A 19,754-nucleotide genomic window follows, 5' to 3' on the forward strand; every position below is an offset into this window, starting at 1 on the left:
GTGTTTATTTAGCATGGAAGATGGGAGACAGAACAAGGTGCTTTAAATATCTTTAGCAGGGTAATCATGTTGTAAAAGAAAAATAATAAAGAACCACACTAAATAAAACCAATAAAAGTGAAAACATCAATAAATTAGCTTTCATGTTTGCATATCAGTTTCTTGTGGAATTAATTCCGTAGAAATTTCTGGGAACATTATAATTTCAAGCTATAGTAAATCTAAGTTTATCTAAATATTTTAGCTAAACCGTTAATTAACCTATGTCATATTAGCGTTGGAACTGTTCAGTTCATCTGTGTTTCAAGTTCAGGATAGTAAAATCCTTAGTTAAGTACACAGATTTAAGGAAGCTCCTTCCCTACCCCCAAAGACCAGGATTAGGTGAATGAGAAAAAGAGCAAAAAAAAAAAAAAAAAAGCCTTGATTTTGAGAGATTGCTGGTAATGGATATCATGTGTTCACTAAATGCTAACTTCCCAGATGATATTCCTGAGTCCTGGACTGACATGAATCAGCAGCTGTTTTGTGTGATCCAGCTACAGCCCGGACAGTCAGAATACGACACTGTGAAGGAGAGGTTCTCTCGGACTTGTCGTTTCTACACAATAGAGAAGGTAACATTACATTTTAAAAACTACTTCTTTTAAATATTGAAAAACTAACATGAAAGCTATCTTTTTAAACAACACTCTTTCTTCTTTTATATCTTGCTATATTTATTATAATTAGACTAACTCAAGTTCCATAGACTTCAAATCTCATGATTTATCCATTTGCAATAATGAAGGAGACTCCCCAAAGTCACATGTATATGTTACAATTCATAAACCCACTGAAACTGATGAAAAAGAAGAAATGTACTGAAACTTAATGGAAAGTTCAGGAGTAGGATGGTGTTTGGAGCAGTTCAATCCAGTGGCTTGACGATGCCATAGATCCAGATTCTCTGGATTTGCTGTTCACAGTCTCAGTTTCATTTGAAGGCAGGACTGTCTTGTGATCATAGGATGGCTGCCGGTGTCAATCAGAGAATCTGAGTCTTCCCCTCCTCCACATTCTGCAGAATTAATAGATAAGAGTCCCAGGCTTTGTGTTGATCGGACCATTCCAACCAGTCTGTGTCAGGGGAGTGCCATATGCTGATTGGCTTGGACCTGGGCTATTGGATCCCACCGTACAATTTGTTTAACCCAGCTGGGCTCCATTCTAGAACCATAGGACGGCCAACTCCACCCAAACCAGAAGTTGCTCCACAATTCGGATGAAATGGAACACATGTTTGGAGATTTCACACTGTCCATGCACTATGCTGCATAAAAATATCAGCCAGTAAAGTACAGCAGTTTGTGAGAAAGTCCTTATTATACCATAGAGATCAGAGCAGGGTGTGGCATTCTAGTCATTCAAAATCTAGCTGATGCTTCCTTAAAGCTGTGTACTTACTAGAGCACTTTTGAAATCATGCTTTGGTAACCTTTCACAAGCCTCACTCCCCTATTTGACAATGGACTTCTTTTTTTTATCCTCACCAGAAGACATTTTTAAATTGCTTTTAGATAGAGAGGAAGAGAGAGAGACAGATAGGGAAGGAAAGAGAGAGATCAGTGTGAGAAGGAAACTGGATTAGTTGCCTTCTCATAGGCATCCTGACCAGTAATTGAACCCACAACCTTTTGGTCTATGAGCCAATGCTCCAACTGAGCCACACTGGCCAGGGTGGCAGTGGACTTCTTAAAGTAGGAATCACCTCCTGCTCATCTCTACATTCCCAGAACTTAGTATGTTGTAGAACATATACTATTCCATACCTACTGAAGGATGGAATAAAAATTTCTGAGAAAGGAGAATGAGAAAAGAGACTGTGGAAAGCATAGGATTTAAAGGAGGAGTTGCATCATTATGTTTAAAGCTGTTGCGAGTACTGGAACCATGCTTCAGTTGTGTTTACTGGATATCTGCAACATTCTTGGCTCTTGCCCTGTCATACCCATTTGGAAAAACCCCAACTTTGGATTAAGTCTCTAACGTACCTTCTCTCCCCTGGCTGCTAGATAAAATCATTACTAATTCATGGCCTCCAACTTCAGCTGGACCCTCCAGTAGCTGGAATCCTTCCTGGCTTCCTCTAGTCACCTCCTTCATGCATTCCCTACTCTAAACCTTCACCACTCTCCTGAGGACTCCATCACTCTCAGCAAAACAACTTTCCCTTCTGCTTTTATCACTTGACTTCTCCTCACTACCCTCTACAGCTATCCACTTCCTTCTTCTTCAGCCTCTCTTCTGCCTTTTTTCTAGAACATTATTTCCTCAGATCTCCTCTCTCCCTAGACATAGATTATCTGGATTTCTTTCTGATGTTTTTCTACTCTCCGTATGTTCTCCTAATCTATCCCTTATCATAATGAAGGGTAGTGATTTGTTTTCTTGTCTTTCTCCCCCACTAAATCGAAAGTATCTTGAGGGAAGAGACCCAACATGAATGTATTTTAAATTCATTTTCTAAAGAATGATTTTCTGAAAAAAGCTAAAGAAAGATAAAGTTTCAAGGAGGGGATGATTTATGTTTTGAAGTGCTACTGTGGTTTCTGGAAAGAATTAGTCATTAAATTACGCAGTTATGAGGTGATTTGTGACCATAAATGGAGAAATGCAGAAAGAACTATGATTGGGAGACCAGAAGGGGTTAAGGAAATAATTATTAAATGATTATAATTTTTTAGTAGGAATTTGAATGTCAATAAATTTCCAGGAATTCCAGGGAATACATATAGGTAAACATTTTTATATAAATTATAAACTCTTCTATGAAAAGTAGATAATAATAAACACAATATACAGATAGCTTATCCTTTGTCTGAAGGCAGAGAGTTATCATTAAACAAAGTATTTAACTTCCACAGCTGAAAATTTTTTTAAAAGAAAGGATTTATTGGGCCATTGCTAGCAAAATAAAAAGACCAGGACCTGGGGCATGAAGTCTAAACCTCCAGCAGCAGGGGCAGGTGGAAAAGGCAAAATGTCCGCCGTCCTGGAGTTGGCCAGCGTTTTTGCACATCAGGTAGAGGTAGGAAGATGTGTTTTGAAAGAGTTTACATTGGCTGTAGATAAAGAAGGTGAAGCAGGGCTAGTTCTGGAGTAGGTGCAGAGTCCGTAAGGAAGAAGCGTTTACTTCTTTGGATTGGGGTGGTCAACAGTCTGGAAAGTTCATGTGTAAACAAGAAATGGAGATTCCTTGGGTCTGGTGATGCCTAGCTACTCTCTCTTTCAGATAATCTCAGAAATAACCACCTGGAAGTTAATTAACAGTTCCAACATACACTAAAAAATGTGAGCAATCTTGTTAGCTGCTGTCTTTCTCTCATTCTCTAGCCCACTTTAATTCAATTTAGAACATCTCAGAATTTTTCTCTTGTCATCACCTACTCTGAATTTGCTATTTGCATTTTCTTCTTCTCCTCTATATTGCTTAAAGGCCACAATAAACACTATACTGAGCTCTAAGGTAATTTCCAAAATGTTTTGCTCTTTGTCATTTACAGATTCAGAGGATACAGAATACATTTCTCTGGCAGAGCTACCAGATGAAGAAAAAGCACATGGACATGAAGAATGGCCATATGGGTAATGAGAGAATCCTCTTCCATGGGACAAGTGCAGACTCAGTGCCACACATCAATCAGCACGGCTTTAATCGCAGTTATGCTGGGAAGAATGGTAAGGAAGCGAGTAGTCTGACTGATTGGAATGAAGTGAATGGAAGTTCTCATGTTGACTATTCACACCCAAGCAGCATAGCTGTAGACGGCAGCCATGTTGTCATTGTCAGGATACAGCTCATTCTGTCTCACCCAAAAGGAGACTGGCAACCTTCTGAGGGCAGATGGAGTGAATTTTAGAAATGATGAAGAGTGGCTTTGGGGACCAAGAACTATATTAAAATTTTATTTGGCAGGTTTGGGCATGGTTCTACACAGTGGGATAATTTTATGTTCTTAGGAAAGCTTTTGTCTTTCTCTTTATAGCTATAGCCTATGGAAAAGGAACCTATTTTGCTGTTGATGCCAGTTATTCTGCTAATGATAACTACTCCACACCAGATGGCAATGGGAGGAAGCATGTTTACATTGCACGAGTCCTTACAGGAGCCTATACACTTGGACATGAGGAATTAATTAGCCCACCATCAAAGAACACTTTTAATTCCACAGATCTGTTTGACTCTGTCACAGATGATATACAACATCCAAAGGTATTTGTGGTATTCTTTGATTATCAGGCTTATCCAGAATATCTCATAACTTTCAGATGATAAAACATAGGAGTTAGTCATCTATTTATAAGAACAATTTATAGTTTTTATCTTTGGCTTATTTACATAGATTTAAAAATCTCCATGTTAGGTACTATAATGGTGAAAAAAGTCTCTTAAAATTCTTTATTACAATTCATATCATACCTATTTTCTGAGCATATTGATGGGTAGAAGCTGAGAAATGTAAATAACACAATTATAGCTACAACTTTAGATACCAAATCCATAGGAGAACAGAGAGCACCTTTCTCCTTTTCTATTAGAAAAGAAATAAGATGAATCACTATAAAAAGAGGTTGTCACCATTCTTATTAGAATATGTTAAGACGTCAAACTGTGTTGAGCTAAAGCCTACTATTAAATGAAGGGGCTGCTATTATGCATCTGTAACAACTGGGGATTTTGTCTCTCTCAGAAACACTTATTAGCAATAGAATGACTGAATCAAAGAATATTACATCGACTCTGTTGTGGAACAAATCAGGTAAAAAATGTATTGTATTGATATCTAATGCTACATTACAAGTTACCACCAAACTTAGTGGCTTTGTGGGTAAGGAATTCAGGACTGGCTTAGCTGAGTCATTCTGATTTAAGGTTTACCATGAAGTTGCAGTGAAGATGTCGGCAGGAGATGCAGTTATCTGCTGGCCTCATTGGGACTGGAGGATCTGCCTCCAAGGTGAATGACTCAGATAGCTGGCAAGGTTTCGTTAGTCATTGGCAGGAGTCCTCAGTTCTTGTCCACTTGGGGCTCTCCGCAGAGTTGCTTTAGTGTCCTCATGACATGGCAGTTAGCTTACTCCACAGTGAGAAATTTAGGAAAGAGAAGGCAGAAGCCACGATGTCTTTTATGGCTTACCTTCTGAAGTCATGCTCCATTTTTTCCACAATATCCTATTGGTTACATGAATCAGCTCATTAAATTTGAGAGGGAATTAAACAAGGCATGGACACCACTAGGCAAGGATCATTGAGGACCATCTTGGAAGTCATATAAATGAATGAATGAATGATAAATTGATAACATGTTAGCAGTAAAAAAGACACTACATCATCTAGTCCCACTGTCCCCTCACCTTTCTTCCTTCACTATCTCCCACTCCTAGGGCAAAAAGCCTTCTAGCATCTGCTTGACTATGTCCAGCACTCACCATCTTGAGAGGACCCATTCTATTCTGAGACAGCTCATATTATTGGATAACTTGCTTACACTGAGTTGAAATCTATCCTTCTGTGTCTATTACCTCATTGTCCTACCTACACTGACCCAGAACACATCTCATTTATTTTAGAGATGACGGCCCTTCAGATTTAGCCCTTATACTAATGTTAGTCAAATTCTAAAAAATGTTTAGCAGCTTATTTACCCTGCAACACTACTTTTTAAGAGTTGCAGACATTTAAGAAGTGCTTACATTATCATAATAAGTAAAGCACATGCACAATTTAAAAAGTACAAAAATGTATTTTAAAAACTCTCACCAGTTAACAACAAGTGCTGGTGAGGATGTGGAGAAAAGGGAACCCTGGAGCATGGGAATGCAGACCGATGCAGCCACTACAGAAAACAGTATGGAATTTCCTCCAAAAATTAAAAAGGGAACTGCCTTATGACCCAGTGATTCCACTACTGGGAATATACCCTAAGAATACTGAAACATCAATTCAAAAGAACCTATGCATCTTAATGTTCATAGTAGCTCTGTTTACAACAGCCAAGTGTTGGAAACAGCCTATGTGCCCAGCAGTAGATGAATGGATTAAAAAGCTGTGGTACATTTACACAATGGAATATTATACAGCAGAAAGAAAGAAGGAATTCTTATCTTTTCCCACAGCATGGATGGAACTGGAGACTATTATGCTCAGTGAAATAAGCCAATCAGTGAAAGAAAAATACCATACGATCTCACTTATAACAGGAATCTAATGAAAAATAAACTAATGAGCAAAGTAGAACCAGAGCCATGGAAACATGGAAGAAACTGGCAGCTGTAAGAGGAGAGGGGAGGGGTGGGGGTTGATTAAAACAATGTGAAGGTACTAGTCAAAGAACGGATATGAATGACCCATGGACATAGAAAATGGTGTGGTGTTGACTGTGGGTGTAGGGGTCAGGCAGAATGGAGGAGAGCAAAGGGGGGAAAATGGGACAACCATAGTACAATAAACAATAAAAAAAATTCTCACCAAACTCCATCACGCAAATTGCAACATTCCAAGGAGACCACTGCCAGTGTTCTTATGTATGTACTCCCTTCTAGTTTCTTTATCCACCTTCAGGAAAGTAAAATAATCATACGTTATTCAATTACTAATTGTATAATAGTGTATCTGTATTTTTCCATTTAACATTACAAGTATTTGTCTCATGTTATTACTTTTTTCTTTAAACAATCTTAATGATTGAGTTATTTGCTAAGTATTTTCCTTTTTATGTATAGATAAAGTTTTGTCATCATCTTTACTTATAGTTTAATAATCCAGTTTTTCTTTTGCAATATATCTGTATCCTTTTCCCCATGTCATTAAATATCTTATACATAATTTTAATTGTTTCCATGTATGTGTTTACATATATGTCATGTCAAAATAGGGTGCTTAAATTTCTCAATAAACATATGATTGGAATATGAGATGCAAAGACCATAATTTACCTTCAACAAGACACAAATTCCTGAATTTCTTGAGGAAAATATAGTCCTAGAGCACAAAAACCATGTTAGCCTTCTCTCCTTTCATACAACACAGAGCACAAAAACATGTTAAATAATGCTCTGTTAACTACTTGGGCTTTGGCTCCCAATCCCACTGTAGAATTCTAAAGAGCCAGGTTGGAGCATGGAACAACTTTTCCTTAGGTAAGTCAGACTCTTTCTTACAATGTAAACTACTGTCTTCTGTCTCATCTGGTGCTGTTACTCAATGACTCCCCAGTTTATTTTGTTCTGCTCCTATTTCAGCAGGAAGACACAGAGCCTTGAGTGTAAAACACCCATGTTGTTAAGTTGTAATGGTTTCTTAAGGAACAAAATATAAAGCAATTGATAATTACATAGTTATATATAATTATATGTAAATTCTACTTTCCATCATTCTGAAGCAAAATCATGTCCTTTGGTCTGTTAAGTTAATCTCTTTCCCAGCTGGCTTGGCATTCTCTATTAATATGACTAGAATGGGCTCCACTTTTCTCTGGAGAGCCCACTTTCAAGTTAACTACAAGAGAAGTCTTCCTCCAGCTTTGCTAATTATAAAAGAAAAGGCTTTGTTTTTATTATTCTATTTTTCCATTACCATTTATTCCCCTTATATGTCCTTCCCTCCATAATCATCACACTGTTGTCCATGTCCTCTGTTTTTCTTTTTCTTGTTCTTAAAGAAAGCCCTTTAACATTTGTTGTAGTATTAGTTCTGTATTAACTAACTCCCTTAGCTTTTTCTCTTCTGGGAAGCTCTTTATTTCTCTTTCAATTTTAAATGATAACTTTACTGGGTAAGTAGCCTTGATTGTAGGTCCTTGCTTTTCATCACCTTGAATATTTCATGCCAGTCCCTTCTGGCCTGAAGTGTTTCCATTGGGAAATCAGATGACAGTCTGATTGGAGATCCCTTGTAGGTAACTACCTGCCTTTCTCTTGCAGCTTTTAGGATTCTCTCCTTGTCTTTAATTTTGCTATTTTATTTATTTTTTTAAAAGATTTTTATTTATTTATTTTTAGAGAGGGAAAGGGAGGGAGAAAGAGAGTGAGAGAAACATCAGTGTGTGGTTGCTTCTCAAATGTCCCCTACTGAGGACCTGGCCTGCAATCCAGGCATGTGCCCTAGACTGGGAATTGAACTGATGACTCTTTGGTTTTCAGGCTGGCACTCATTCCAATGAGCCACAGCAGTCAGAGCTCATTTTGCTATTTTAATTATGAGATGTCTTTGTGCAAGCCTCTTTGGTTCCATATTGTTTGGGACTCTGTGAACTCCTGGACTTATGTGTTTTTTTCTTTCATCAAATTATGGAAGTATAGGGTCATTATTTCTTCAGATAGATCTTGATTCCCTAGCACACTCCCTTCTCCTTCTGGTATTCCCGTAATGTGGATGTTGTTACATTTCATGTTGTCCCAAAGGTTTCTTAAGCTCTCCTCATTTAAAAAAATTATTTTTTTCTTTTTGCTTCTTTGCTTTGGTGTTTTTTCCTACCTTGTCCTCCAAATCACTGATTCAATCCTCTGATTCATCTAACCTACTGTTTATTCCTTATAGTGTATTGTTTATTTCAGATATTGCATTCTTTATTTATGACTGGTTCTTTCTTCTGGTTTTTATGTATTTTTTCATGCTGTTGAGTATTCTTATAATCAGTACTCTAAACTCTATATCTGATAAATTACCTGCTTTCATTTCATTTTGTTCTTTTTCTGGAGAATTCTCTTGTTCTTTCATTTGGGGCCTATTTCTTTATCTTCCCATTTTTGCTGCTTCTTTGTGTTCATTTCTATGTATAAGGTAGATCTTCAAAGACTCTGGTGCAGATCTATGTCAGATGCTGCCTGTGGCTGGCCCTGTGAAACATGTTTGGAGTTATCACTGATCCACAGTTGTGTCTGCCTATGCTGGGCATGGGTACATGCAGGAAGAACCAGGCTGTGCAAGAAAGCAGACCTTTACCAGCAGCGGGCCAGGGGTTGGGTCAGCTAAAGTCTCAGAGTTTTCTGAGATTCACCTTTGCTGTTAGACTTAATGACTGAAATAGCCTCCAGATGTATTCAGCTGCCTGGCTTAAACTCCACAGGGCAAGGTGAGAGAGATTCTTGTGGGTAGGAGCTATTGTTTTCCTCAGGCTAATGCCACTTGGAGGGGAGTGTTCTGCCCAAGAAACATGGCCTCTGCAATTTGGGGAATGACTCAGCACAGGGATCTTGGTGGCCAAGCATTCAGCTCCTTCCTCAGAGCCACCAACGCCAGACTTTCCTCATTTGTCTCTAGTCACTCTGCCCTCCCTCTGCTGGAAACTAAGGTAGTGGCTGCAAATGAAATTTTGTTCATTGGCCCTTTAAGAGGGTCTCTGTGTCTCTGGTGGTCTTTCACTGGCAGACAGAAACCCACTGCTTTTCACAGCCAGATGGTATTTAGGTTCCCAATTCTGGTGCTTTAGGCTGGGGAGCCCAGCTTGCAGTTAGGACCCCCCACTTCTCAAGGGAGACTCCCACAGCTACTGAAATATGCCTCTGGAACTTCATCAGCCACCTGCAGGAGCCCAACCAGCCCTTTTGCTCCTCTGCGCTTCCTACCATCTCACTGTGTTGATGTGGTTGCTTCTATAAATCCTTGGTTATAAGGCTTCTCTCCAGCTAATATTCAATTGATTATTCAAAATGATTTTTCTAATTTAGTTGTAATTCCAGTTTGGTCCTGGGAGGAGGTTAGTGTGTCTTCACTTACTCTCCCATCATTTTGGGTCTGCCCTGAAAAGGCTTTCTTCTGTATAGATTTCCCAAGTTCAGGCAATTGTACCTGATTGATCATAGACCACAGGCCACCATTCTGGACTCTGCTTCCACAGAGGGCTTTACTATCTCACATATATTCTCTTCTCTGTTTACTTTTCTTAGCATTTTTGTCTTTATTCCTTCCCTCTCCCCTCTTCCAATTTCTTCTCTCACTTGTGAAAAATGAGAACAGATACTCTGCTTGGAAGAATTAGGGGTCACATTTTCATTTTTTTCCTCATTCATCTGTAGTGCTGAGCTAGTCACATTCCATGTAGTATGGATGATGTGTTAATTAAACACAATATTAGCAAGTTCATTTACAATGTGGTGGGTTAATTATTGTAGGGCTAGTAAGATCATTTGTAGCTACTATTTCATTTTTGCTAAATACTTCATTAAACAAACATAGTTTCTTATAGTAAATATTCTTTACAAAGATGGTGGCACAGGTAAGCATGGCTTGTCTTCTCACAACCACATCAAAATTATAATTAAAATATAGAATAACCATCACTCAGAACAATCAGAAACCAAGTTGTATTGAAATCTGACAGCTACAGTATTAAAGAAACCATATCCATCCACACTGGTGGGGGGCAGAGACACAGAACAAGCTGGTCCCACACCCATCTGGAGTAGATAAAAATTAAGGAGGGATATCTCAGGAGTGAGGTGTCCCAGGCCCCACATCCCACAGTTCCAGTGCCAGGAAGGTAAGTTCCATAATGTCTGACTGCAAAAACCAGCAGGGATTGAGTCAGTGGAAGAAACTATTGTAATCCCAAGCAGTTCCCCTTAAAGAACCCATACACAGATTCACTCCCTCTGAGCTCCAGCAATGGGGTAGCAGCTTGAAAGGCACCAATGATATATGGAGAGAAACTGAAATATCTGGGATCAAGGCAAGAACCGGGGAAAAGTTTTCTCTTAGAGAGAAAGGCAAGCAGAGGCCATTGTCACTTTCTGAGCCCTCCCTGCAAAAAGCCATAGGACCAGCAGGCCAATGCCATATCTGAAACATCATCAACCTGGCTAACAATGGCTGCTCTGCTCTGGAAAACCCCTGAGACTCCATACCACCCAACTCACTGGCCCACCCAAACTGTTAACCATGACTTTACTACGTAAATGGCTGGTCTTGGCTCATGCTACAGAATTTCCTAAATCATATCAAACAATCATCAGCCAGCCTCAGTGAGCCCCAAGGCCCCCGTACTGCTTACTAAGTGGCCACCAGCCTGGCAGTAGCAGCAGCCAGCCTAGATTCACAATTTGGCTTCATGTGGGAATCTCTAAGCCCAGCACAAGTGGCAGATATCACAGACTGCTTTATAGCTCATGCAGGGTGGCCTTGGAGAGAACACAGGTCGGGGTTAACCTTCACCTGCCCCACCAGAGATATTCCTAAGCCTTCACAGCCAGTGGACAACTACAGACCACATCAGAGCACCACCACCCTGCCCCTGCACAACTGACCTTTAATGGAGGGTAGAGGCTAGTGGTCAGTGGTCACAACCAATCCTTGCAGCTGACTGGCCTGGGTAAATTCATCCCATTGGTCTGCCAGCAGCAATCAAGGCTCAACTGCAAGAGGAGGGTATACTCAGCCTACACGGAGGGCACACCTTGAGTATCCAGCTTGGTTGATAGGGCCCTGCCACTGGACCTTGCAGGACACCTACTACATTAGGTTGTGTGGCCAAGACAGAGAGTCATAGCAGCTCTACCTAATACATAGAAACAAACACAGGGAGGCTGCCAAAATAAGCAGACAAAGAAACATGGTCCAAATAAAAGAACAGATCAAAACTCCAGAAAAAGAACTAAACAAAATGGAGATAAGCAATCTATCAGATGCAGTGTTCAAAACTCTGCCACTTGTACTGGGCTTGGAGATTTCCACGTGAAGCCAAATTGTGAATCTAGGCTGGCTGCTGCTACTGCCAGGCTGGTGGCCACTGGTTATAACGATGTTCAGTGAACTTAGGGAGGACCTCAACAGCATAAAAAAGATCCATTCAGAAACAAAGGATACACTAATTGAAATAAGGAACAATCTGTAGGGAAACAGCAGTACAGCGGATAAAGCCAAGAATCAAATCAATGTTTTGAAACATAAGGAACCAAAAAACAACCAATCAGACCAAAAAGCAGGAAAAAAATAACCCCCCAAAATGAGGATAGTGTAAGTAGCCTCTCAGATAATTTCAAGTGTTTCAACATTAGCATCATAGGGGTGCCAGAAGAAGAGAAAGAGCATGAAATTGGAAGTCTATTAGGAATAATAATAAAAGTTATTATTATTAACATGGTGAAAGAAATAGACATGTAAGTCCAGGAAGCATGAAGAGTCATAATTATGAGAGATGCAAAGAGGCCCAATCCAATACACATCATAATTAAAATGCCAATTTGTCAAGATAAAGAAAGAATCTTAAAAGCAGCAAGAAAAAAGAACTGTTAGTTACTTACAAGGGTGTCCCCAGAAGACTCTCAGCTGATATTTCAAAAGAAACTTTACAGGCTAGTAGGGGCAGGAAAAAAATATTGAAAGTCATAAAAAGCAGGAACCTACAGCCAAAATTGCTCTACCTAGCAAAGCTATCATTTAGAAGTGAAGGGCAGATAAACAGTTTCCCAGACAAGAAAAAACTAAAGGAGTTCATCATCACTAAACCATTATTACATGAAATGTTAAAGAGACTTATTTAAGGAAAAAAAGATCAAAACTATGAACAATAAAATGGCAATAAATACATACCTATCAACAATTGAATCTAAAAAACAAACTAAGCAAAGAAGAACGGAGACAGAATCATGGATATGGAGAGCATTTTGATGGTTGCCAGATGGGAGGCATGTGTGGGGCAATGGGTGAAGAGGTGAAGGGATCAAGAATTACAAATAGGTAGTTACAGAATAGCTATGGGGATGTAAAGTACAGTATAGGAAATGCAGTAGCCAAAGAACTTAAACTGGGGACTTCCAGCCAAGATGGATGCATACACTGTGCCTCCTTGCACAACCAAAACAAGGACAGCAATGAATTTAAAAACAAAAAAACAATAGGAACTGCCAGAAAGCCAACTGTATAGAAATCCTACAACCAAGGACTTAAACAAGAAAAATTCATCCAGACCAGTAGGAGGGGCAGAGATGAGCAGCTGGGCAGAGAGGATTGGTGGAGAGGACTTGCAGTAAGGCGGTGGTTGGAGGACCGGGTGGGTGAAGCAGCAGCAGGCAGACCAGGCGGTCCCACATTCATGTGCAGATAAACCAGGTGGAACAACTGGAGAGTGAAACAGACTGTGCAGCCCAGGATTCCACCACAAGGAAATGAAAACCTCAAAACCTCTGGCTGTAAAAACTTATGGGAACTGCAGTAGCAGAAAAAACTCCTAGCTGCACAGAAGAGTTCTTTGAAGAGACCCACAGGATCCTAGAATGTACGCAAGCGCCCCCCCCTGCCCTGTACCCACCCCTGCCCACAGGAATCAGCACCAGAAGGGCCCAATTTGCCTGTGGGTAGTGGGGGAAGTGACTGAAAGCCAGCTGAGAGCTGAGCAACTGGCATTGTTCCTTTGCGGACCCCTTCCCCACAAACAGTGCCATAACCCAGTGACCTGGGTTGCTCCACCCTGGCGAATACCTAAGGATTCACCTCTTAAAATGTAACAGGCATGTTAAGACAAATATATATCCCAAATGAAAGAACAGATCAAAGATCAAAAAGTAGAACTTGCTGCTGAGATAGCCAACCTATTAGATGCGGAGTTCAAAATACTGGTAATCAGGATGCTCACAAAAATGGTTGAGTATAGTTGCAAAATAGAGGAAGAACTGAAGGCTATGAAGAGTGAAAAAATGGAAAATGTACAGGGAACCAAAAGTAAAAGGAAGGAAACCAGGACTCAGATCAACGGTTTGGACCAGAAGGAAGAAATAAACATTCAACCAGAACAGAATGAAGAAACAAGAATTCAACAAAATGAGGAGAGGCTTAGAAACCTCCTGGACATCTTTAAACATTACAACATCCAAATTATAGGGGTATCAGAAGGAGAAGAGGGAGACCAAGAACTTGAAAACTCATTTGAACAAATAATGAAGGAGAACTTCCTCAATATGGCAAAGGAAATAGACTTCCAGGAAGTCCAGTAAGCTCAGAGAGTCCCAAAGAAGTTGAACCAAGGAAGCACACACCAAGGCACATCATCATTACACTACCCAAGATTAAAGATAAGGAGAGAATCTTAAAAGCAGCAAGAGAAAAGGAGACAATTACCTACAAAGGAGTACCCATGAGACAATCAGCTGATTTCTCAAAAGAAATCTTTCAGGCAAGAGGGGGCTGGAAAGATGTATTCCAAGTCATGAAAGGCAGGGACCTACATCCAAGATGACTCTGTTCAGCAAGCTATGATTTAGAAAGGAAGGGCAGATAAAGTGCTTCCCAGATAAGGTCAAGTTCAAGGAGTTCATCATCACCAAGCCCTTATATGAAATGTTAAAGGGACTTATCTAAGAAAAAGAAAATGATCAAAAATATGAGCAATAAAATGACAGCAAACTCACAACTATTAAAAACTGAACCTAAAAAACAAACAAAAATGAACTAGAACAGGAACAGAATCACAAAAATGGAGATTACATGGAGGGCTATCAGTGGAGAGGGGGTAGTGGGGAAAAAAGTACAGAGAATAAATAGCATGAATGGTAGGTACAAAATAGACATGGGGAGGCTAAGAATAGTATAGGAAATGAAGAAGCCAAAAATTCATATGTATGACCGATGGACATGAACGAAGGGGAAGGGGGAGTGTGGGTGGGAGGGGGATTGCAGGACAGAGGAGAATAAAGGAGAAAAAATTGGACTACTGCAATAGCATAATCAATAAAATATATTTTTTAAAAAAGAACTTATACTCATGATCCATGGATTTGAACAATGGTGTGAGGATGGTCTGAGGGAGTGGGGGTACTGGATAAAGGGAGGCAAAGGAGAAAAATCAGGACAACTGTAATAGCAAAGGCAATGAAAAATAATTTTCAAAAACAAAAAATAAATGTCTTACAACCTTAGTTGATTAAATTATTACATTTATAAGCTGTTTTTAAAAAATCCACTTTTCTTGTGTATTTGTCTTTTACTCTCACACTACTTACCACAAACACTTCTGACACCAGATATGTGCGTATGTTTTTTTCCTACACTAAACAATTCTCTGTAATATCAGTTGGGTGTCCCACAATATAACTTAATTCTGACACTACCTACTTACCCCCCCCCCCCGCATCCTTGCACTCCCCGCCCCCCCCCACACTTCAGATGCTAATTATAAGTTCCTGGTTGTTACTTGTACTTCTGACTCAATGGGGTTTCCATAACCTACTCCTCAGGTTCAATGACATGCTAGAATGGCTCATAAAACTCAGGGAAACACCTTTACTGGTTTAATACGGAAGGATATGATAAAGGATACTGATGAATAATCAGTTGCCCTATGTAACTCACAGGGCAAAGTATAGGCAAGGGGGGACTTCCGCCAAGATGGAGGTGTAGGTGGACCCACCTTGCTTCTGTGCACAACCAAATCTAAGAACAACTATTTTTAACAACGATAAACTCAACCAGACCACACAGAAAATCGATAATACAGAGTCCAAAAAAGGACGAAATGCTCGGCTAAACTGGTAAGGGGGGCGAAGCCAGCAGCGGTTGACCAAAAAGAACCCTGACCTGGTGGTGCGGAAGCAGCCGAAGGCTTGGATCGTGGGCTAGCTACAAGAGCACACAGGGAAGAGGCGTGGCTGGCTGGCTGTGGTAGGTCACGCACCTGCGTGCAGATAGACCAGTGAAGAGGTGAGCATTGAGACTGCTCGACGCGGGGCAGCAGGCTCGAACAATTCTGCTCGGATAAACAGGCTGGGGCGAGTGGTGGGATGGGACAGACTGGGCTAGCAGAGAGGACCGCCATTGCTCCCTCTCTGACCACGCCCCCACACACAGCGTCACAAACCAGCGACCTGGGTGACCCTGCCCTGGTAAACAACTAAGGCTTCGCTCCTCTTACTTACCGGCATGAACAGACCAAAAATGGCTCAAGAACAACTCAGAGCCCCAGAGCGAATAAATCTAAGTGATGAAGAAATAGCCAAACTTTCAGATGCACAATTCAAAATACTGGTTATCAGGATCCTCACAGAACTGGTTGATTTTAGTCACAAACTAGAGAAACATATGAAAGCTAAACTAATTGAAATGAATGGTAATGCAAAGGAAATCAATAGTAATGGAAAGGAGTCTGGGACTCAAATCAATGGAGTGGACCAGAAGAAAGCAAATAATGGCCAAACAGAAAAGAATGAAGAAACAAGAATTCAAAAAATGAGGAGAGGCTTAGGAACCTCCAGGACATCTTTAAGCGTTCCAACATTCAAATTATAGGGGTACCAGAAGGGGAAGAGTCACGAGTGGAAACCTGATTTGAACAAATAATAAAAGAGAACTTCCCCATTCTGGCAGAGGAAATAGACTTCCAGAAAATCCAGGAAGCTCAGAGAATCCCAAAGAAGTTGGACCCAAGAAGAAACACACCAAGGCACATCATCATTACATTAGCCAAGATTAAAATGAAGGAGAGAATCCTAGAAGCAGCAAGAGATAAGGGGACAGTCACCTACAAAGGAGTTCCCATCAGACTGTCAGCAGATTTCTCAAAAGAGACCTTACAGGCAAGAAGGGGCTGGAAAGAGGTATTCCGAGTCATGAAAACCAAAGACCTACAACCAAGATTGCTCTATCCAGCAAAGTTTTCATTTAGAATGGAAGGACAGATAAAGTGCTTCTCAGATAAGACCAAATTCAAGGAGTTTATCATCACCAAGCCCTTATTATATGAAATGTTAAAGGGACTTACCTAAGAAAAAGAAGATAAAAAAGTTGAACAGTGAAAGGACAGCAAACTCACAGTTAGTAACAACCACACCTAAAACAAAAGCAAATTAAGAGGACAGCTGGATCAGGAGTGAATCATAGAAATGAAGATCACGTGGAGGATTAGCAACAGGGGAGTGGGAGAAGGAGAAGGGTGGAGAAAAAGGTACAGAGAATAAGTAGCATAGACAGTAGATAGAAAATAGATAGGGGAGGGTAAGAATAGTAGGGGAAATACAGAATCTAAAGAATTTGAGACACATGTTCATGAACTAAAGGGGGAAATGGTGGGGGAGGGGTCTGCAAGGTGGAGGGGGACAGAGGGGGGAATAGAACAAATGTAATGGCATAATCAATAAAAAAGTTTAAAAAAAGTATAGGCAAGGGGCATGGAGCTTTCTTGCTTGCTCAGAGAGAGCTAGTCTCTCAGCACTTCCATGTGCTCACCAACTCTGAAGCCTCTTAAACTTTATACCTTTGTGATTTTTATGCAGGCTTCAACTCGTAGGTATGATCAATTATTAATTCACTTTCTAGCCTCCCTTCCATTTCTGGAAAATAGGCAATGAGGCTGAAAGTTCTTTAAAAAAATTGATAGTTGACCTCAACCAGATTGGAATCCAGAGGGTCTACAGAGGGAACTCCCGTGCCTATTTCAGTCAAAAAACCTATAGAAGGAGCTCTGGGTAAACGACAGCCCTCCTAATTTCTTTTACCCATCTACAAAAGAACTTCCTCTTTATTTGTATTGTTGAACTTGCCATGGCTGTGTGTTCTGGGTTGCAATTCTCTTTTTCCCTGAACAAACCCCTTTTTTGGAGGAATATCTAGCTGACTTTTTGCTTAAGATCAACAGTTCCAAGTTTCTAATTATAGTTTGGTCTCTTTGGTGACCAGCCCGCATCCAGAAGCCCACCAAAAGACATTGCCACACTGAGGAAATTCCAAGTTTATTTAAGGACTCTTGTGTCAGGAACTGAGGTCAAGTTTTAGAATAATGTTCTTATCACTTAGGAAATTACAAGGATTTTAAGAGCTGTCGGCCAAGAACCAGGGGCAGAGACCAATATATTTTTTCTAGTATTTCATGTGAGTCTTGGTCTTTACCAAAACTATTAGTAAATATATGAAGGGAATCTTGTAATTAGAATGAAAAACAATTTTAAAAGAACTTTGCTCCTTCTCCCTTGTTCATATTATTTTTGTTGTCATTAGAATATAAATATTCTCTAACTTTCTTTTCTTTATCCTGTTAAGAAAGTCTTTTTTCTTTCTTCTTTTTTGAAGATTTTATTCATTTTTAGAGAGAGGGGAAGGGAGGGAGAAAGAGGTGGAGAGAAACATCAATGTGCAAGAGATACATCAATTGGTTGCCTCTCATCACCCCCAACTGGGGACCTGGTCTGCAACCCAGGCATGTGCCCTGACTGGGAATCAAACTGGCAACATTTCAGTTCTCAGGGCGATGATGCCCAACACTCTGAGCTACACCAGCCAAGGCAAGAAAGTCTTTTTCAACACAGTAAGTTATTTCTCCAAAGCTCCTCATTACCTAAAATCACAATTCTATAACTAAAAACCATCAACTAAATAATTTTGACTTTCACAAAATCCAACCACACCTCTCCAACCCAAGCCTTTCCTTTAAAGTGCCCAGTATGTTCTTGTTTCTTTATGCCAAACCTGGCATCCTCTTCATCTCAAAACATCTCTTCACATTCTACTTAGTCAGGGAGAATAAATTAGAAATGATTTTTATAATGAAAGAGCAATCTTTCTGCCAAAAAAAAAAAAGAAAATTCTTCTGTTCAGGCCTTTGTGTTTTATAGTGCAATGTGGGATTTTTTTCACATTAACTTCAATAAAATTACCCAGGTTGTCAACCAGGAGCCAAGTTTTTAAATACGTTTAAAGTGAATTTTAATTAATCAAGTGAACTATATGTTTAGCTACAAAACTCAATGCTTTCCCTGTGGCTCAACCCCCAAAGGAAAAATACTCTAGGATGAGCCTAGAAGAAATGGCTTTCTCAGTAATATGTAGATGAGACAAGATGTTAAGACGTGTGTTTTGGATTAACTCTTTGACTCTGTTTTCCCAGTTCCTTCTTCTCTCTCCTACTAGAGAAACAGAACAATGAAAAGGATCTAGAGATGAGAAGAGCATGGAGCTCGCTCTGCCTTGGAAGGGGCCCTTCCAGCTTTCATAGGCCTCATGGGGCCATGATGGGCTAATAGAGAAAGGAGCTTCAGAGTGGAAGACAGACCATTTGGGCTCTTGACTTCAAAAAAAAAGCTTCCTTCCTTCAGGTCATCTTTCTACCAAGTTCTCTTATTGCATTGTACAAGGACCAAAGGACTAATATTACACAGGTAACAGCCTAAGGTTCAGGCCATTACAAACAAGTAATAATTAGAAGTGAAGCCAACCTGATAGGGGAACTCAAGAGTTAAAGATTTTAGCTTTAGTTATTGTTGATAGGGTTAAGTGATTAAAGCATGTGGAAAGCTATTGTTCCAGGAACTGGGATACATGACTTCTGTGACTCCAGGAGATTGACCTGAAATTCAACCTTTGTGCCCCAGGTTGTCTACAAGTGATAGAGATGGTATCTGAACCATTGTGTTCCAGGGAGGAAGAACCCACGGTGCAGGTAAAGAATTGTTGATCAGAGAAAAAAGAAACACTAGGAAAATTGCCACCAGCTGGAACTCTTATCTGATTAACCTTTTTTCAAACCTCTTTTCTATCCTTTCTTTTTTGTATTTTTTAAAATATATTTTATTGATTATGCTAATACAGTTGTCCCATTTCCCCCCTTTATTCCTCCCCACCCTGCACACCAACTCCCACCCATATTTCCCCACTTTAGTTCATGTCCATGGGTCATACATATAAGTTCTTTGGCTTCTCCATTTCACATAGTATTCTTAGCCTCCCCCTATCTATTTTGTACCCGCCAATTATGCTTTTTTTTTAATGCTTAATTTATTGCTTAATTTAATGC

General features: G+C 40.0%; 1 protein-coding gene across 6 annotated transcripts in view; it reads left to right on the plus strand.

Moving 5' to 3' along the window:
- The window catches only part of PARP15 (poly(ADP-ribose) polymerase family member 15), a 41,251-nt gene extending 22,349 nt beyond the window's left edge, over positions 1-18,902 (plus strand). For 4 of the 6 annotated variants that reach the window (XM_053663088.1, XM_053663085.1, XM_037132377.2 and 1 more), the window contains 3 exons: positions 484-617; positions 3,546-3,720; positions 4,029-6,262. In XM_053663088.1, the coding sequence (XP_053519063.1) occupies positions 484-617; positions 3,546-3,720; positions 4,029-4,315 (596 nt within the window). In that variant the 3' untranslated portion in view covers positions 4,316-6,262. Of the gene's footprint in view, positions 1-483; positions 618-3,545; positions 3,721-4,028; positions 6,263-18,848 lie in introns of those variants that run through there. The other 2 variants (XM_053663086.1, XM_053663087.1) reach the window with 2 other exon arrangements.
- Positions 18,903-19,754: the final 852 nt, after the last annotated feature.

Source organism: Artibeus jamaicensis, unplaced genomic scaffold (genome assembly GCF_021234435.1).
Source record: "Artibeus jamaicensis isolate MK-2021 breed Jamaican fruit bat unplaced genomic scaffold, CSHL_Jam_final contig_3126, whole genome shotgun sequence".
Taxonomy (NCBI): Eukaryota; Metazoa; Chordata; class Mammalia; order Chiroptera; family Phyllostomidae; genus Artibeus; species Artibeus jamaicensis.